The sequence below is a fragment of the Nycticebus coucang genome, chromosome 14 (genome assembly GCF_027406575.1).
Source record: "Nycticebus coucang isolate mNycCou1 chromosome 14, mNycCou1.pri, whole genome shotgun sequence".
Taxonomy (NCBI): Eukaryota; Metazoa; Chordata; class Mammalia; order Primates; family Lorisidae; genus Nycticebus; species Nycticebus coucang.
In genome coordinates, this window is record NC_069793.1 from 82,299,791 (window position 1) to 82,321,636 (window position 21,846).

Here is a 21,846-nt window from a genome sequence, read left to right on the forward strand (position 1 = left end):
ATTTATCACTTTTTCTTCCTTAAAATTTTTTCTCTCCCTAAACCATCCATCCATGAATCCCTCTCTCCTCCCTTTCCATGAATATGCTTTGCCTGCTAGATTCTGACACCTAGTAAGAGGACAGCTTACTTAAATCTTAATCACATCATTGTGGGTTGCTGAGAAAGCTTTGAAGTTGTTTCCAGGGTTGCTTAAAAAATTTCTGCCACAAAGAGCTGTGATCATAGTAACTCAGCAGGAAGCATTGGTAACATCTAGTTTATCTGTAGGAGGGCTGTTAAGAACTAGTCTTCTCTTTTTCTAGGAAGTGCTTTGTGGTTTAGAAAGATGTTCTGATAGATTTTGTTTTGTAGAATTGCTTTGATACTTCGCATTAGTTTAGATAATTTAAAAGTTACAGTGTGCTCAAACATGAATTAAAATATCAAAAACTGCACAGTTATTTTAAACATATTCCTGGATTGAGTATTACATTACACTATAGTGGTTAAGAAATTCCTAACTAGACATGACCAAAATGAATGAACTGTATAATGTGAATAAAAGAATACCATGAATTTGGTCTATAAATTGTTGGCATCTTCAAGTTTCGGTGACATGTTATCGTCATAATCTTCTGAAAAGTTTACTCTGTATTATGTACTGTATCTAATAGAATATGATTGTAGATTCTTGCTCTAGACTGAAAGCTTATCTTGTTTATTTCTATGCATTAAGGAAGTATTTTTTATACTCTTCTAAAACACTCTGACAGATTAAAATCTATTTTATCTTGAAGGATTTTCTGAGATGATTGAATAGAATTTCTTAGCAAATCATTACAATGTTTAGAACTATCACTTTGTTTTTCTTTTATTTTTCTCCTTATTTATAGAACATGCAATTATTTTTACATGTCTATATAGAATACATATATTTAGAATTTAGATGTTACATCTTACCTACTATACTCCCCAGTGACCTCAGTTGTGAAATGTTACAGTGTCATTCAAAATTTTGAGGTTAGCTAAAGACTACACTACAGTTTCCAGAAAAAAACAACACATTTTTATCTAATTAGAAGTGATAATGTTGGTGTGTGTCACACTTTATGGGGGCAAGACATGATTGCAAGGGGGACTTTGCCTAACAATTGCAATCAGTGTAACCTGGCTTATTGTACCCTCAATGAATCCCCAACAATAAAAAAAAAAAAAAGAAGTGATAATGTTGTTAGACTATAATAACGCTTAGAATTCCAACGTGATGTGAGGATACTTTTTGATCTACTGAAATGTTACAGAAAATGTAATTGTTTTAATGTTTTCCTATAGTAATGATGGTACTCTCATTACACAGTTCTTATAAAAGTGGTTCTAATGTTTTTTTAACGTACTACCCCTGTGGTACAAACTCACTTAAGTTTTATATGAAAGTTTAAGAGATTCAACTCCTTCCCATATGAACGTCCCTGCCCCGCAAACAAGAAACAACAAAAAAGCTTATTGATGATTTAAGGAACTACTGGGCAGCTTATTCAACAGGCTTCCCCAGCCTTCCACTCTAGTGCTTTTCTGCAGACTGGGAGAATAGTATGTGTGTAGCAGAATCTCCTGTGAAGTTTAAAAAGTTACTTATTATACTTAATTGGTTTCAGCCAAGCCCTTCTATTGGGCTAGGACTATGCTATCATCTCTTCTAAATGACACTACCTCCTTCCCTGTCACTGCTGTAGCTATTTATTTATTTAGTAATTAATTAATTAGAGACATGGTCTCCCTGTGTTGCCCAGGCTGATCTCCACCTCAGCCTCTCCAGAAGCTCTCACTACAGGCAAATGTCACTTGTTACAGCAATGTTTTATACCTAACTTGGTTTCCATAGGTTATTACTCACTAGGAAGGGAGTGACCTGTTTGTCTTCAGATTTAGGCTAGATGTAATCAAATGTTAAATAATAAAATGGCACTTAATTAACTTCTCAGTTTAACATAACTGGAGAAGTAATAAATCCTTGTTCTGTTGTGGCACAACTACAAAGTTGACATCAAATGAACAGAAGATGAATTACACAAAGGAAACTCTACCAAAAAGAGTGTGACCCTGTAATCCAGCAACATATTATGTCCTCCACAGATAATGTCCTCTCATTCTTGAGGCTATTAGCTTTGAGTTGGAATTCAGAAAAAGCTGGGAAGGAGGTGATTTTGGAAAGGATAAATTGAAACTTGAGGTGAGAATTGGACATAATCTAGTAACAATACATCCTCTGCCTTTTCACAATAGTAAAAGTATGTCAAGGGTTTAGTTATCTTCAAAGCACAGAAGGCTATTAGGACACTATATGAAGCAAGACAGTGAATTGCAAAGTTTAAAGGACATTTAATAGCACAAAGATTTTCTACTATAGAGGCAGTGCATTATTACTCCAGCTTATCTTTTTGCTATTTTTTATATTTTTAAGGAAACTACTTAACTTCCATGATTTTTGGTCTTCAATAGAGTATGGTAATATACAGGACTATTGGGAAGATTAAATTTAACTTCATAATATTTATTACGCCTTGTGTAAGGCAAATGTAAGGTAATTTGATCGCTTCTTTGCTTGCTAAAAAACTGGTATCAACAATTGGCCCTCTCTCCTTTTAGTGTCTATCTTTGGTGATTATATGTTTATAATATGCTCCTTTTTACAAGGCTGTGTTCCTAGAAACATCTTTATGGTTGTACGTCTAGTAATTCCATGGTCATTTGTTTAGTACTTCTTAGATGTCAGGTTCATGGAAATTTAAAGGTAAACAAGATAATCTTTGCCCTGTAGTTGAAAAGATAAACAGCTTTATTATCAGGTAGATGGGAGCTATTTGCGAAAGTGTGTCTGCATTACTGTTGAATATTATAGAATTAGATTCATGGAACAAATGAATATCCAAAATATTTTAAAATCTGAAACATTTTGAGTACCAGCATGACTCCACAGTGGAAAATTATACACATAACTACCTCTGCTTAACACAAACTTTATTTCATGCACAAAATTATTAAAAATATTCTGTAAAATTACCTTTAGCTTATTGTGTAGGGTGTATATGAAACATAAGTGAATTTCCTGTCTAGAGTTGGGTCCTTTCCCTAATATATCTCCTGTATATGCAAATATTATAAAATCCAGAAATACACCAAATCTGAAACATTGTGGTCTCAAGCATTTGAATAAGGGAGAGTCAACCTGCAGTTTCATACTTTAGTTTACTTTGTATTGAAATGTATTATCAGGCTTTAACACTGAAAGTACAGAAATATTTTTATTTTGCAGTTTGTGATTAATGATATATATTTTTCTCAATATATAACCAGTTTTTGGCAAAAATGGATAACACTTGAGAAGCACTATTCTTTCTTCTCTGTATGTGTGATTCTTGGATATTAATGTTACCCTAAGTTTTCTTTATATCAAGTAAGTAATATTAGAATATCCTTGATTTAGAATTTGCTAAAGAACTAGTAAGATTGGTAAGGATTAGTAAGGACAATTTGAATCCATATGTAGAAATAATCAGAGACCTTATTAGTCATCCTACCAGTGATTTTTAAATCTTTTTTGAGGAACTGGAGGGTTCTATTGTACTTCTGGAATGAATTAGCATATGCTAAAGATGGAAATTGCCTGGGGTTTGGGGAGGTTGGTAGTATGGGTTCTAGATTATCTTCTACTTTCTATCAGAGTCCAGTATTATATTTTATATATTGGTAATACATGTACATTTTTCCTTTAAATAATTTTTATGTTTTAAAAATGTAAGTAGATAATTAGTCCCAGTCTCTCCTTTTAATGACAAAATTACAGAATATGAGGGAATTAATGTTAACTGGAGTTCTGATTTTTTAACTTCACTCAAGCCCTGTTTAGTTAAATCATAGTGCCTCCATGTGGCTTTGGGAATATTAAAAATCTTAGTAAGCTATTATAAATAATGAATTTTCTAGACTATATAGAAGTCTTACATCAAGATTTCCTTGAAAATATTGTAATAATATTAAGAACCAGCATGGTATTTAAATGAAAGTGAGGCTTGGCACCTGTAGCTCAAGTGGCTAAGGTGCCAGCCACATACACCAGAGTTCAAATCCAGCAGGGTTCAAATCCAGCGGGTTCAAATCCAGCAGGGCCTGGCAAACAACTGCAACCAAAAAATAGCTGGGCATTGTGGCAGGTGCCTGTAGTCCCAGCTACTTGGGAGGCTGAGGCAATAGAATCACTTAGGTCAAAGAGTTGGAGGTTGTTGTGAGCTATGATGCCATAGCACTCTACCCAGGGCGACAGCTTGAGGCTCTGTCTCAAAAAAAAAAAAAAAAAAAAAAAAAAGGAAAGTGATTTGATATTGGTACGTGTTTTAAAGATATAGCATTTTTTTCTTTGAATACTTAAATATGTTCATAATTGGAATCCAAATAAGTTTTTGTAATTTTCAGAGTTTGTTATTTGAACTCTGCCCTTGAACTCTTAAAACGAGTTAAAGATCTCTTTCTTAGAGAATAGGATATGGTTCATTGATTTTTCTTATGCAGTGTAAATTAAATAAACTGACTAAGGGCAGAAAATAGTTGTTATCTTTGAGATTTTACCTGAATTCTCATTAAGTAAGTTTGGTAAATGTGCAGTTTTTGGGATAAGTTAGTGTTTATAGAACATACTTGGTTGGCATTAGAAAGTGTCCTTAGTGCCTGACTTCTCACTTAACAATGAAATTAAAACCAAGGTGATAAGGTAAGATTTGTAATGACATCTAATGAACAATTGTGGGTGAAATAGAAATCCTGATTTTCTTTTGCAATTAATTTTTATTTGGTCAGAATTATTCTGGACTTGATTTTTTGGCAAGATAAAAGGATTCTTTATTATAAAATTTAGAATTCTCTAACATAGACTAGCAACAAATTATACTACTCTTTCTAATCATAACTAACAAGATAATAGCCATTTAAATAGTTTAACGATCACTAAGCAGAATAGTCACTATCACACAGTGTGATTTACAGAACATACAAGGGTTTCTGTGAAGTGCGTGTGCAATTCAATTGCACCTGAGAGTTAGGACACCCTGTGCTTAGATCCAACTAGTATAATTCAGCACAATTTACCTATTTTTCTAAGATGCCAGGATATTTCCCAGTTCCTGATAATTTTTTTCATAGATTTTTAATAAATGATAATGTGATAATTAAGTCAAATTGAAGCTTAATCTTACTCTTTTTTTTAAATTATTTACAGGAGAGGGCTGCTCACAATTTATATGGCCAACTTGGTAAGTAATTCTTTTTTTTAGTCTTTCAGGTTTTTCCATGTACTTTATCTTTTTTTTTTTAAATCACATTTTCTTATTACAAGAAAGGAAAGCCAATTGAATTTGAGAAACATTTGTCACTGTTTTTATTTTTATTTTTATTTTTTTTAACTGAGATCTCTCTTTCTGAAATCTGTTATTACTTTAACACATTAACTACCACACTAGGAAAAAAAACCCAAATTTTTTCTTGGACTCTCAGTGTTTTATTGGGTCAAGATAGGCCAAGAGAAGTGTGAGTTATAGACAGGGTGGATGTAAAGTTTGCGTGCAGTACACTATGTTAAACTGTTGAGTGAAGCCACAGTAGAAATAATAAAGTGTGAAAAGATGGAAAGATGAATTATAGGGTACCATATTCATAGGTGGGAGCTGTAATAGTAGCACCAAACTCTTTTGAGTAGGAGGAGTTGAGTCGGAGACAAGTGGTTCTAAGTCTCTGTGAGTCACAGACCTCTTTGAGAATCTGATGACAGATATGGATGCTCTTCATGGAAAACTGGAAGGACGCTCAACTTTTCATTACAATTTCAGAGGTTTCCTGCATGACCAATTAAGAAAGGCTTAGGGCATGCCATCAGATAAATTTTTAATCCTGCACCACACTAAGTATTCTAAGTTTCATTGTAATGAAACAGAAATTTCAGCACAGCAGAGAACAGAGACTAGGTAAAGGCTTTCTTTTTGTCTTTATTCTTCTCAAAAGAATTACTAGAATGTAAAATTCTAAGCTCTTAAATGGATGGGGGTCTGGCATGTAGTAGAGACTTGATAAATATTTGTTGAATTAATAATCTTTCTGGGTATAGAATTCTAGGTTAACAATGACTTAGAGATAAAAATCCTTTATCTTTGTTTCCTGTAGATACATTTTGGAATCTGTTGTCAGTCTGCTTTTACTTTTTAGGTAATCTCCCTTTTTATCTCAATTGTTTTTAAGATTTGCTTTTAAATAGTTTATTTTTGGTATGTTAAGTTGACTAAAGTGTAGACTTACTTATTTTAGTTTCACCAGTACTTGTTTTGTTTTTTCAATCTGAGGACTGATGGTTCACTCTGAAATTAAATTCTTATCTATTCTCTTTCAATCTTGCTTCTCCTTAATCTCTATATTCTATTGTTCTAGAACTTCTTTTAGATAGATCTTAAACCTTCTGATTTTTCTCTTCATGTTTCCTTATTGCTCTTTAACATTTTTCTGCGCTTTCATCTCTCTCTGTTGAATTCTGGTTATCTCTTCAGGGATCGTCCTCAAACTGCGGCCCTGCAGGCCACATGAGGCAGTGTGATTGTATTTGTTCCCGTTTTATTTTTTTACTTCAAAATAAGATATGTGCAGCGTGCATAGGAATTTGTTTATAGTTTCTTTTTTTAAACTATAGTCCGGCCCTCCAACGGTCTGAGGGACAGTGAATTGGCCCCCTGTTTAAAAAGTTTGAGGACCCCTGAATTATGTCTTCAAGTTAATACCTGTTTTTAATGTGCTGCTTAACTTACCCATTAAAAATTCACTTTCAATGATACCATTTTAATTTCAAAAGGTGATAAACACCAGACATAATTTACAATCTGGAATACTTACACTGTATTTTTATTAAGTAATCATCTATTGCATTGACATAATACTTTTTTCATCATTTAGTGGTTATGAGCTCTTTGTTCATTTCTTCATATGATTCTATAATATCATTTTTAGCAGAGAAAATTTTAAAAAGATAATTTAATCTTCTTGGATTATTGATCAAGAATGTTTTTACATTGTTAGTGTTTAGAATAGTTAAAACCATGTGACTTAATACACAGACTCACCTGCTCTGAATTCTGCTACAAGTAGTGCTTTTCAGACACAGAAATTCTCTATAGTACACATTCTCTATAGTACAATTTCCATTGGGAGAAAGCCCTACCAAGTTATGATGATTCATAACAATTACAGTTATATTTATTTCATTTTCTTGACAGGAGAGAAGTTTCTTTTTGTCTAGTTTTTGATAAGAATCAAAACCTCTGCTTACTAATTTATATACCTGATGATCAGTAGAACTTTGGACAATATCATCTTCTTGCTCTATGCATGTTCAATTTATTTTTATTTTTTATTACCCATATTGTTTTTAAGTTAATAAATAGTATGTCAGTATGACTTCTAGTTCTTTACGTTTGTATCATGACAAGAGTAAGTTGGCATAGTGGATAGTAGAGAATTCCTGAAAGCCACTTTTATTGAGCCCCTGGCAATCAATTTTCTGTACCTACCTAGAATTACCTGAAAAATAAATATGAATATATATGAATATAATGAATATATCTTGCTAGACTGCAGAAAAGTATATGTGGCTAAATTTAACTCAACTGGTCCTAAAGTACCCGTGGATTCCAAAATGCCTATGGCTTCTCCACCTGGGAAAGAGTGACCGAGAATTTGGAACATAAAATGATAGTGTTCTTAACCAGTAACATACTTTACTTTTGCCAATTTTACCAAAGTGTGACTTTGTGAACGGATTATGTAAGGTTCTTTTCAAGGCTTGGAAGGAGCCGCTGTGTGAACACCAGGAGTCTTGATGCTACGCCACCCTGATTCTTGCCTCTTTCTCCTTCTCTGTTCTCCAGTTCAGCCACACTGGTCCCATCTGCTGTTCAGCTAGCATGAGCAGGCTTCCCCTTCAGGGCCTTGGTATTTGCCATTCTTTCTGTTTTAAGCTCTTACCTCTCTCACTTCATTAGAACTCTACTGAAGTGTCACTGTTGTGAGGCTTTTCATATTTGTTGCACATAAAATAATGATCACCCCGGGTTCAAGCCCGGCCCCGGCCAAACTGCAACCAAAAAATGGCCGGGCGTTGTGGCGGGCGCCTGTAGTCCCAGCTGCTCGGGAGGCTGAGGCAGGAGAGTTGCTTGAGCCCAGGAGTTGGAGGTTGCTGTGAGCTGTGTGAGGCCATGGCACTCTACCGAGGGCCATGGGGTGAGACCCTGTCTCTACAAAAAAAAAAAATAATAATAATAATAATTTCTCTTTTCATAGAACTTATTGGTAATCCAACATGTATCCTTTTTGCCTATTATTTTACTGTATGTCTTCCTACCCTGGAATGATGCTCCACTAATATAGGTTCTTGTCTGTTTTATGCATTGCTGAATCATGCCTAGAACAGTGCCTGATATTCCTGTGTGCCGTAATTTGTAAGTAAATCATAGGTGAATGGGTTCATTGAAGAGAAGGATTTACAGGAGAGATACCAAATTGTATCCAGATATTTACTTAAAAGCTGGTTTTAAATATTATTTACCTTACTTTACAAGTAAAACTTTGCTTTATTGGCTATCAGGATTTTATAGATATATTTATATATAAAAGTATATATATAAGACAGAGCCTCAAGCTGTCACCCTGGGTAGAGTGCTGTGGCATCACAGCTCATAGCAACCTCCAACTCCTGGGCTCAAGTGATTCTCTTGTCTCCGTCTCCTGAGTACCTGGGACTACAGGCGCCCACCACAATGCCCAGCTATTTTTTTGGTTGCAGCCGTCATTGTTTGGCGGGCCCGGGCTGGATTCGAACCTGCCAGCTCAGGTGTATGTGGCTGGTGCCTTAGCCACGTGAGCCACAGGTGCCAAGCCCAGGATTATATTTTTGATTGAAAGAATACAAAGATTGAAAGTTGGTGGTTGTGATACTTAGATAAAGGACATGACTTAGGTTGAACTAAGTGTGACCACTCCTATTTTGCCAACTACGGTAGTATACTCAGAATCCAAACAAATAATTAACTGGAGGAAACCATCTACTTTAAAACCATAAACTTAACTTACTAGTGATAACAAATGCTACAACATGAAACAAATGGAAAACAATTGTTAAATCTTGTTTATATATTATCTATATTATGTAAAATTGTGTTACTAGTCCATTCCTTTATACTGCTGAATAGTATTTTGTGGTGAATATACCCATTGAAGTATATTTCAGTGAAGGAAAACCTTTCGTTTTGGAAAGAGGGCTATATTTGCTAAGTACATTTGTGATTTTTACTTCAAATTAATAAATTTTAGGCTTGACACCTGTAGCTTAGTGGTTATGATGACGGCCACATGCGCCGAGGCTGGCAGCTTCCAACTTGACTGGGGCCAGCTAAACAAAAATGACAACTGTAACAAAAAAATAGCCAGGCATTGTGGTGGGCGCCTGTAGTCCCAGGTACTCGGGAGACGGGGACAAGAGAATGAAGAATTAAGTCCAAGAGTTTGAGGTTGTTGCGAGCTGTGATACCACAAAACTCTACTGAGGGCGACATAGTGAGACTCTTTGTCTCAAAAAAAAAAAAAAAAACCATAAATAAATAAATAAATTTTAGTACTGGAAAAGTTTCTGGGAAAATGGCAACCAGTTAGAAAGGGTCTGTAATTAAAAAATTAGATCAGAAACTTTACACATAGATTTTGACTATGTCTAAGGGAAGGTGAATTTGAATATTAGAATATTCTTTTTTTTTAAGGTTGTACTAGTTTGCAGTCCCACCAGCAGTGTAAAAGTGTTCCCTTCTCTCCACATCCACGCCAGCATCTGCAGTTTTGAGATTTTGTGATGTGGGCCATTCTCGCTGGGGTTAGATGGTATCTCAGGGTGGCTTTGATTTGCATTTCTCTAATATAGAGGGATGATGAGCATTTTTTCATGTTTGTTAGCCATTCGTCTGTCTTCTTTAGAGAAGGTTCTGAATATTAGAATATTCTAATTTGAATTAGAATAGATTGTGACTTTTTCACAATATAATCTAGATACTGGTGATAATCTATTAAGCTTTATTTTTTTCTTTGTATTGATAGCCTTTATTTATAGTATTACTGTATAACTATCATTACATTGAGAATGCTTGGTTCAGGATAGGTAGAAATTTAAGCAGTTTCAGAGAAAATTGAATTTAATCTAAAAAAAACTGTCCCATAACATGATTATGTTCCTTATGAGACTGAGTTGAAATGGTTGGCTTGTAATATCCAACAACGAAATTTCCTTCTTTTTTTCTTTTTATTGTTGGGGATTCATTGAGGGTACAGTAAGCCAGGTTACACTGATTGCGATTGTTAGGTAAAGTCCCTCTTGCAATCATGTCTTGCCCCCATACAGTGTGACACACACCAAGGCCCCACCCCCCTCCCTCCTTCCCTCCTTCTGTTTCCCCCCCCATAACCATAATTGTCATTAATTGTCCTCATATCAAAATTGAGTACATAGGATTCATGCTTCTCCATTCTTGTGATGCTTTACTAAGAATAATGTCTTCCACGTCCATCCAGGTTAATACGAAGGATGTAAAGTCTCCATTTTTTTTAATGGCTGAATAGTATTCCATGGTATACATATACCACAGCTTGTTAATCCATTCCTGGGTTGGTGGGCATTTAGGCTGTTTCCACATTTTGGCGATTGTAAATTGAGCTGCAATAAACAGTCTAGTACAAGTGTCCTTATGATAAAAGGATTTCTTTCCTTCTGGGTAGATGCCCAGTAATGGGATTGCAGGATCAAATGGGAGGTCTAGCTTGAGTGCTTTGAGGTTTCTCCATACTTCCAAAAAGGTTGTACTAGTTTGCAGTCCCACCAGCAGTGTAAAAGTGTTCCCTTCTCTCCACATCCACGCCAGCATCTGCAGTTTTGAGATTTTGTGATGTGGGCCATTCTCACTGGGGTTAGATGATATCTCAGGGTTGTTTTGATTTGCATTTCTCTAATATATAGTGATCATGAACATTTTTTCATATGTTTGTTAGCCATTCGTCTGTCATCTTTAGAGAAATTTCTATTCATGTCTCTTGCCCATTGATATAAGGGATTATTGGCTTTTTTCATGTGGATTAATTTGAGTTCTCTATAGATCCTAGTTATCAAGCTTTTGTCTGATTGAAAATATGCAAATATCCTTTCCCATCGTGTAGGTTGTCTCTTTGCTTTGGTTATTGTCTCCTTAGCTGTACAGAAACTTTTCAGTTTAATGAAGTCCCATTTGTTTATTTTTGTTGTTGTTGCAATTGCCATGGCAGTCTTCTTCATGAAGTCTTTCCCCAGGCCAATATCTTCCAGTGTTTTGCCTATGCTTTCTTTGAGGATTTTTATTGTTTCATGCCTTAAGATTAAGTCCTTTATCCATCTTGAATCAATTTTTGTGAGTAGGGAAAGGTGTGGGTCCAGTTTCAGTCTTTTACATGTAGACATCCAGTTCTCCCAACACCATTTATTGAATAGGGAGTCTTTCCCCCAAGGTATGTTCTTGTTTGGTTTATCAAAGATTAGGTGGTTGTAAAATGTTAGTTTCATTTCTTGGTTTTCAATTCGATTCCAAGTGTCTATGTTTCTGTTTTTGTGCCAGTACCATGCTGTCTTGAGCACTATGGCTTTGTAGTACAGACTAAAATCTGGTATGCTGATGCCCCCAGCTTTATGTTTGTTACAGAGAACTGCCTTAGCTATACGGGGTTTTTTCTGGTTCCATACAAAACGCAGAATCATTTTTTCCAAATCTTGAAAGTACGATGTTGGTATTTTGATAGGAATGGCATTGAATAGGTAGATTACTTTGGGAAGTATAGACATTTTAACAATGTTGATTCTTCCCATCCATGAGCATGGTATGTTCTTCCATTTGTTAATATCCTCTGCTATTTCCTTTCTGAGGATTTCATAGTTTTCGTTATAGAGGTCCTTCACCTCCTTCATTAGGTATATTCCTAGGTATTTCATTTTCTTTGAGACTATGGTGAAGGGAGTTGTGTCCTTAATTAGCTTCTCATCTTGACTGTTATTGGTGTATACAAAGGCTACTGACTTGTGGACATGGATTTTATATCCTGAAACATTACTGTATTTTTTGATGACTTCTAGGAGTCTTGTGGTTGAGTCTTTGGGGTTCTCTAAGTATAAGATCATGTCGTCAGCAAAAAGGGAGAGTTTGACCTCCTCTGCTCCCATTTGGATTCCCTTGATTTCCTTGTCTTGCCTAATTGTATTGGCTAGAACTTCCAGCACTACGTTGAATAGTAAAGGTGACAGAGGACAACCTTGTCTGGTTCCAGTTCTAAGAGGAAAAGCTTTGAGTTTTACTCCATTCAGTAAAATATTGGCTGTGGGTTTGTCATAGATAGCTTCAATCAGTTTTAGAAATGTGCCACCTATGCCTGTACTCTTCAGTGTTCTAATTAGAAAAGGATGCTGGATTTTATCAAATGCTTTTTCTGCATCTATTGAGAGGATCATGTGATCTTTATTTTTGCCTCTGTTAATATGGTGGATAACGTTTATGGACTTGCGTATGTTAAACCAGCCTTGCATCCCTGGGATGAAGCCTACTTGATCATGATGAATGACTTTTTTTATTATAAGCTATAATCTATTGGCTAGGATTTTGTTGAGAATTTTTGCGTCTATGTTCATGAGTGAGATTGGTCTGAAATTCTCCTTTTTGATTGGGTCTTTTCCTGGTTTTGGTATCAGGGTGATGTTTGCTTCATAGAATGTGTTGGGGAAGATTCCTTCTTCCTCAATTTTTTGGAATAATTTCTGCAGTAGAGGAATAAGCTCTTCCATGAAGGTTTGATAGAATTCTGGAGTGAAGCCATCTGGACCAGGGCATTTTTTGGTTGGAAGATTTTTTATTGTTTCTTTGATCTCAGTGCTTGAAATTGGTCTGTTCATGAGCTCTATTTCTTCCTGGCTGAGTCTAGTGAGAGGGTGTGATTCCAAATATTGATCCATTTCTTTCACATTGTCAAATTTCTGGGCATAGAGTTTCTGGTAGTATTCAGAGATGATCTCTTGTATCTCTGTGGGATCAGTTGTTATTTCTCCTTTATCATTTCTGATTGAGGTTACTAGAGATTTTACTTTTCTATTCCTCGTTAGTCTGGCCAATGGTTTATCTATTTTATTTATTTTTTCACAAAACTAACTCCTTGTTTCATTAATTTTCTGAATGATTCTTTTGTTTTCAATTTCATTGATCTCTGATTTGATTTTGGAGATTTCTTTTCTTCTACTGAGTTTAGGCTTAGATTGTACTTCTTTTTCCAATTCCATAAGATGACTTGTGAGATTGTTGATGCGCTCTCTTTCTGCTTTTCGAATGCAGGCATCTAAAGCGATGAATTTTCCTCTCAAAACTGCTTTTGCAGTATCCCACAGGTTTTGGTAGCTTGTGTCTTCATTGTGTTATGCTCAAGGAAGTTAATGATTTACTGTTTTATTTCTTCCTGCACCCATCTGTTATTCAACAGAAGATTGTTTAGTTTCCATGCCTTTGGGTGGGGTCGAGCATTTTTGTTTGGTTGAGTTCCACCTTTAGTGCCTTATGGTCTGAGAAGATACAACGTAAAATTTCAATGCTTTTGATTCTGTTGATATTTGTTTTGTGTCCCAGGATATGATCATTTTTGGAGAATGTTCCATGGGGTGATGAGAAGAATGTATATTCTTTATCTTTGGGATGGAGTGTTCTATATGCGTCTATCAAGCACAGGTGTTCTAGGGTCTCATTTAAGTCTCATATATCCTTGTTTAATTTCTGTTTAGAGGATCTGTCCAGCTCTGTAAGAGGAGTGTTAAGGTCCCCTGTTATGATGGTATTATCAGATATCATATTGCTCAGACTGAGTAAGGTCTGTTTCAAGAATCTGGGAGCATTTGAATTGGGTGCATAGATATTTAGAATTGAAATGCCTTCTTGTTGTATTTTTCCCTTGACCAATATAAAGTGACCATCTTTGTCTTTTTTGACTTTAGTTGCTTTAAATCCACATGTATCTGAAAATAAGATTGCAACTCCTCTTTTCTTCTGAATTCCATTTGCCTGAAAAATTGTCTTCCAACCCTTGACTCGGAGCTTTAATTTGTCTTTTGAAGCCAGGTGTGTTTCTTGCAGATAGCAAATGGATGGCTTGTGTTTTTTAATCCAGTCAACCAATCTATGTCTCTTCAGTGGGTAATTCAAGCCATTAACATTATTGAGATAATTGATAAGTGTGGTAGTATTCTATTCGTCTTATTTGGTGAGAGTCCATTGCTTAGTTTTATCTTTTGCATCAGTGTGGAGGTTAGGTTCTGTCCTTTAATTTCTGAGTTCTTACTTTGCTGCTGATCGATTGTGGTGGTCAGTGTGCAGAACAGGTTGAAGTATTTCCTGTAGAGCTGGTCTTGTTGTGGCGAATTACCTCAATGTTTGTATATCCGTAAATGATTTGATTTCTCCGTCAATTTTGAAGCTTAACTTAGCAGGGTACAGAATTCTGGGCTGGAAATTGTTCTGTTTAAGTAGATTAAAGGTAGATGAGCATTGTCTTCTTGCTTGAAATGTTTCATTAGAGAAGTCTGCGGTCAATCTGATGGATTTGCCCCTGTAGGTCAACTGGCGCTTACTCCTGGCAGCTTGCAGAATCTTTTCTTTTGTCTTGACTTTGGACAGGTTCATCACAATGTGTCTTGGAGAAGCTCGGTTAGAGTTGAGGTGACCTGGGGTCCGTTAGCCCTGTGAAAGCAGTGTGTCAGAATCTTTGGTGATATTTGGTGATATTATTTCTTTTATAATATTCTCTAGTATGGCTTCCATTCCTCTGGAGCATTCTTCTTCCCCTTCTGGAATTCCTATAATTCGTATGTTGGAACGCTTCATAAAGTCCCATAATTCTGACAGTGAACGTTCTGCTTTCTCTCTCTTCTTTTCTGCCTCTTTTACTATCTGAGTTATCTCAAAAACTTTGTCTTCTACCTCTGAAATTCTTTCTTCTGCATGGTCTAACCTGTTGCTGATACTTTCCATTGCATCTTTAAGTTCCCTAATTGACTGTTTCATTTCCTTCAGCTCTGCTATATCCTTTTTATATTCTTCATATCGTTCATCTCTGATTTGATTCTGTTTTTGGATTTCCTTTTGGTTATTTTCCACTTTATTAGCAGTTTCCTTCATTGTTTCCATCATTTCTTTCATTGTTTTCAACATGTGTATTCTAAATTCCCTTTCTGTCATTCCTAACATTTCTGTATAGGTGGAATCCTCTGCTGTAGCTACCTCATGGTCCCTTGGCGGGGTTGTTCTGGACTGGTTCTTCATGTTGCCTGGAGTTTTCTGCTGATTCTTCCTCATGGGTGATTTCTTTTATCTGTTTCCTTGCCCTAATTTTCCTTTCACTTCCTCTTGCTCTTTAAGTTCTCGCACAGTTGCAGGCGGGTTAAGACGGATTGAACACACGCGACCTCTTGCCGGTTTTCCACTGTTTTAGTCCTCCTCTTGGGGTCCAGAAGTCTCTCGCTGACTCCCTGTATCCTCTCCGGGGTGATGATAGGCAGATCCCACCAGCCAGAGATGCCTGGAGTCCTATATCCCCAGACTCACAGTGCCCAGAGGCAAGGAAGCTGTTACTCGGCTGCCATCTTGCTCCGCCTCCCCAACAACGAAATTTCTTAATGAGAGGAGGTTTTTATTTAAACAGAATATTTGTTGTATTATTATGGTATGTGTTTCTGATTTGAAAAGTAAAGGAAAACATAAAGAAGATAGTATAAATCACCTGTAATCTTTCCATTTAGTAGTTACTAATTCCTTGTTTATTTTTTATTCCTCTCATCTTCCATTGTACATACATAAATATAAAACCTAGATTAGCAGTTCTCAACTTGGGGGTTGTGACCACTTTGTAACAATGAAAATCCGTCATGGCATCTGACCTAGATGCTCATACACATTGCTTATTATGTACTTAGTTTTTAAAAAATTGGGAGCATGTTCTTCATTACTTTGCCTTCTAGTTTTTATTACTTATCATATTAAATAATCATTTTAGGGGGATTTACTTTTTCTTTTTCACTTCTTAGTTACATCTTTATTAAAATAGGTTGGTTTTTTTTTTTTTTTTTTTTTTTTTTTTTTGTAGAGACAGAGTCTCACTGTACCGCCCTCCGGTAGAGTGCCGTGGCGTCACACAGCTCACAGCAACCTCTAACTCTTGGGCTTACGAGATTCTCTTGCCTCAGCCTCCCAAGCAGCTGGGACTACAGGCGCCCGCCACAACTCCCGGCTATTTTTCTGTTGCAGTTTGGCCGGGGCTGGGTCCGAACCTGCCACCTTCGGCATGTGGGGCCGGTGCCCTACTCACTGAGCCACAGGCGCCGCCCGATAGGTTGGTTTTATACATATACACATATATACAGCCCCCCGCAAATTGTTGGGAGATAATGGAACAATAATTATTTGATGAGTAATAATCTCATTTTCTCATTAGTTTTGGCTGTGGCAATTACCCATCCCTTAATTATTTTGAACAGGAAGTTTCAGGTCTTTAATGAATACATGAATAGAAGAATATATAGAACAAACTCCATATTATCTTTATCATCTTTGGCTTTATTTTCATCAGTGAACATTTATTAAGTACAAAGCTGTGTTAGGTATTGGAACACAAAATGAGCCATTATTTTGTCCTTGCATTTAATTTAGTTGAGGGAACAAGGTATATCTAGATCTGGATTTTAAATGAATAGGCAATTAACAGTCTAATAGTGTATTCAGGACAAATATGTGATTAGACACTAGATGTTAGAGCTTTAAGAAAGGAAGTTAGCTTTGAGCTGGGGCAGTTGAGAAGGGTTCATGGGATGTGAATTTTGGAGAAGAGAGAGAACCTAGAGGCAGCGACATCTTAGAGATGTGTCATTGATGACGTGTCTAAAGATTGCAGAGATTTACGAAAGGAAAGAAAAGGATAAGAGACACTTACTGAGCCTCTACTGTGTTTTAGACACTGTAAGTGAAATTGGTTTTACCAAAATAAACAAGATCCTGTTCCTGTTTCCAAGGCCTTCATAATTTACTGGAAGAGAGAAATTTATAAGCCAGTGAAAATACACCTCATCTGTGTTTTTTAGTTGTAAATATTAACTCAAAACAAGTGCTCATACTACGTAATTATAAATGTAAATTTTGCTAGTTGTGTTTACGGGGAGCAGGTGAAGGACTGTATAGTCTCGAATAAAGGGAAATCCCTACAATGCTTTGTTATTGTCGTATACACAGGTCTTCCCCTGGGCTCTCCGACAGTTACTATTCCATGTGCGTAAGGCCTGGTAAGCTGCAGTTAGACACTTCCACAGTGATGACCACAGTCTAAGCCCTGACATCTCTTCCCTGAGTTGTCATAGTGGCCTAACTGGTCTGCATCCTGCCACTGTGTCTCTCTGTGGTCTGTCTTCCACGTAGTACACAGAGTCACTATAATGACTCTGGTTTATAGCCTTAATGATTAACTAGAATTTTTTAAAAATATAAGCTAACGGCAATAGAACTTATACTCATCTGAAAATTCTTTTTGTTATATGTTAGTCACCATATAACAAAAAACTGACAGTTTTAGAGGAAAAGGTGTCTAATTTTAAGAATAGAATAGTTTTTTTAGATTTTTAAAATTGATAGTGAATTAGCTGTTAAAGGTCAAAATGAATAAAAAGTACACAGAAAGGGTATAAAAAAAGAATTAAATGCATTCTCTGGCTTCTGCCCAATATATGGCTATAAAATTATGGAAAAATTTTCCTGAGGCAAATATGTCAGAACCAATGACCCATAAGAGCACTTGCTATTAGGATTCAACTTGGCAACAGTATATTTTTAAAGAGAACATATATACAAAATTTGCATTTACCTAATTTCCCGTTATTACATTGGTGTGAAAATGACCAAGTTTTCTAGTCTTAGTCATCGTATGCTGCTGTTATTTAAGATCGATGTCATGTATAATTGGTTCATTTATGTTTAGTTTAATTATAAGAAAAATAATTTAAGACACTTAAAAAATCTTTCTGTATAAGTCGTTTTGAAAACTTATCTGTAATTTCATTTACACCACCAAATGTTTAAAAGTGTATGCTTTTTAAAACTGTAAACATACATCTAGTGGGCTAGTCTCCAGAATTTGTTTTTTATATTAAACATGTGATGTCTTTAATTAAAACATCTGTATTTGATTTTTCAAACATAAGGTTTGAAAATGTTGATTGATATTTTTTCTTATAAGGCCACTTCAATTTAATTGGATTTAGCAGGCATCTATTGTATGTATCAGTGCTGTGCTGGGCACATGAGGATACAAAAGAAACAAAAAACTGATTGTAAACTAGTTGGAGAAATCTGACAGATGAACCCAAGATAAATACAATGAGAGTATTAAATTAAAAATATTATAAACACTCTCTCTCAAATTGCTCCCTTATGCCTTCCCCGTGTAGCAAATGGCATCAGTCAACCATCCCTTTGCTCAGGCCTGAAATCTAGAAATTTTAATTGTTTTTTTTTTCTTTATATTCCTAGTTTAGTCCATCTGGGAATTTTTTTCTGCTTCTAAAATATATTCAGGGTCTTACAGAATCTTACACTTCCACCGTTGTAGCCACAGTCTAAGCCCTGACGTCTCTTCCCTGAGTTGTCATAGCGGCCTAACTGGTCTGCATCCTGCCACCGTTGTCTCTCTGTGGTCTGGTTTCCACCTAGTACTCCGAGTCATTATAAATTAGATTACAGCACATCCATCCTTAGGACTCATAAAAGTCTTCTTTCCTGCTGCAACCCAAATAAAATCAAATGCCTTGCTGCGACTTCCCAGGCTCTGTATGACAGCCCATACCTCTCTGACTGCATTCTTCTCAATCGTTACACTGGCCTTCTTTCCGTCTGCTGAACATTTAAAGCCTATTATTTCTTTATAGCCTTAGCACTTGGCTTTTCTTTTTGCTTAGAACTCTGCCTGGAGTGGGCCGCGCCTGTGGCTCAAAGGGGTAGCGGGGTAGGGCGCTGGCCCCATATGCCGGAGGGAGCAGGTTCAAACCAAGCCCCAGCCAGAAACTGCAAAAACCACCCCCAAAACAAAAACCAAAACAGACAAAAAAAAAAAAAGAAATCTGCCTGGAGTGCAATTGTAGGTTGGGGAGCAGGGATGTAGAACAGAGGCAGAGCCTAACTACATCCCAGATTTGAGGAGGCATAGTTGGGAGTCTAAGGAGACAGGAAAATAGAGAGCTCCAGAAATCTGCAGAGTGTTGGAACGGGTACTCAGCTCAATTCTGATCAGTACATGCATTTGAGAAAACTATCTGAGGATGGGAGAAATACCAGTCAAACTGATTACAGGGAAGAATTCTCGGTGTTTCCACCAGAGTAGAAAATCTCATAGTTCATAATTCATGAGGCATTGGTAAGAATGTGCAGAAGGATTATCTCACTATGGAACAAAAATAGCCCAATACCAAACACTTGGCTTGGTACTGCTGGAAAAAACCAAACAATCAAAAAAAAAAAAAAAAAACCCAAACAAACAAAAACCCTCAAAGCATGAAAGATTAAGTTGTTTCCAAATAATTGCATCCCAAAATAAATCTAAAGAAAATTTATGGTTATACAACAATATTCATTACTCAACAAAGTAAACTTCAGAATGCCCAACATCTAATAAAAAATTATGCAAGAGGCTCGATGTCTGTAGCACAGTGGTTATGGCACCAGCCACATACACCCAGGCTGGTGGGTTTGAACCCAACCCAGGCCAGCTAAACAATGACAATTGCAACAAAAAAACACCTGGGTGTTGTGGCAGGCACCTATAGTCCCAGCTACTCTAGAGGCTGAGGCAAGAGAATCCCTTGGGCCTAAGAGTTTGAGGTTGCTCTGAATGGTGACGCCTGGGCACTCTACTGAGGGTGACATAGTGAGACTCTCTCAAAGAAAAAAAAATTATGCAGGAAAAGAAGTAAGAAACCATTTCATAGTGATGATGAAGTCAATCATCTAGAACCAACTCAGTAGTGATACTAATAGAATTAATGGACAGGAGTATCATACAGTAATTATTACTGTATTCCTTATATTTAGAAACTAGGGAATGATTGAATATGTTAAGTAGAGACATGAGAGAAATAAAAATGACCCACATTAAACTTCTAGAAGAGAAAGCTGTAATTTCTGAGATGAAAAATATACAACATGGGATTAACGGCGTATGGGACATTGCAAAGGACAAGATTAGGAAGCCCAAAGGCATAGCAAATTCTAGAAATCCAAACGAATTTGTAGTAACAGCAGATCTGTGATGGAAGACTGAGAAATAAAGGAATTGAGTGAGGTTGAGATGTTACAAAGAGGCACAAGGAAAGTTTGGTGGTGGCGGATGTGTTAATTATCTTGTTTGTGATGGTCATTTTACATGTATATACATATGTAAAAAGTATCCAAATGTGTTCTTTAAATTTTTGGTGTTTATTGCATAGTTGTCTCCCCTTATCTGCCAAGGATATGTATTCTAAGACCCCCAGTTAATGTCTGAAACTGTGGGTAGTATTACACCCTATACATACTAAGTTTGTCCCTATATGTACAAATGTCATAAAGTTTAATTTATAAATTACATAGGCATGATAAGAGTTTAACAAAAAATCTAATAATAAAAATAACAATAATAATATATTGTAATACAAGTTGGCTATTGTTTCTTTCTCAGAATATCTTACTGTGTTATACTTACCTTTCTTCTTTTTTGATGATGTGAGATTAATAAGTTGCCAATGTGATAAGATGAAGTGAGGTGGGTGTTGAAGGCATTGTGATAGAGAATTTGAAACTTCCATGAATTGTCTACTTCTTGAATTTTTAGACCCTGGCTTACCATTAGTAACTAAAACCTTGGCAAATGAAACCGTGGATAAGGGGGAACTACTGTATGCCAGTTTTACCTCAAAAAACTATTAAAAAATTCATGTTTGCAGCATCAAGAACCCCTCAAAAATTCTAGAGTTTTACTTGTTCTAGCAGTAAGTTAAAATGCAGCCAGCTTTCGCTAACATAATTTTGGAATAATTTTAGAATATCAGCTCATTTGTATTGAGTATTGATTTTAAATTCTTCTCTATTTACTAATGAGATAGAGAAGCAAACCCTGTATGAGTATTTTACTGACTGACAAATGAGTTATCTTCCCCTTACTATAATGAATAATAGCATGATTTCCTTTGGATCTTTATTTTTCCAGAAGAAGCTGGCTGCTGCTGGTGCTTCTTCTGTTTTTTCTTTTTTTTTTTTTTGTAGAGACAGAATCTCACTTTACTGTCCTCGGTAGAGTGCCGTGGTGGTACACGGCTCACAGCAACCTCCAGCTCTTGGGCTTACGCGATTCTCTTGCCTCAGCCTCCCGAGCAGCTGGGACTACAGGCGCCCGCCACAACGCCCGGCTGTTTTTTTGTTGTTGCAGTTGGGCCGGGGCTGGGTTTGAACCCACCACCCTCGGCATATGGGGCTGGCACCCTACTCACTGAGCCACAGGCGCCGCCCGCTTCTTCTTCTTCTTCTTTTTTTTTTTTTTTTTTGTTGGCATTCAGTCTAATTTTTGTGTGGAAAATGATCACTCAAACTCACATTTCACATGCTAGATATGTATGCTAATAGACTTACTGACTCATTCCAGATTTCTGGCTAAGACAATTTGGTTGGAGTGCTCATCC

The 21,846-nt window shown here is 36.3% G+C and overlaps 1 protein-coding gene across 3 annotated transcripts in view; it reads left to right on the top strand.

Moving 5' to 3' along the window:
• Window positions 1-21,846, top strand: part of TMEM135 (transmembrane protein 135) — a 278,178-nt gene that overhangs the window by 61,456 nt on the left and 194,876 nt on the right. For all 3 annotated transcript variants that reach the window (XM_053561128.1, XM_053561129.1, XM_053561130.1), the window contains exon 4: window positions 5,251-5,284. In XM_053561128.1, the coding sequence (XP_053417103.1) occupies window positions 5,251-5,284 (34 nt within the window). The remainder of the gene's footprint in view (window positions 1-5,250; window positions 5,285-21,846) is intronic.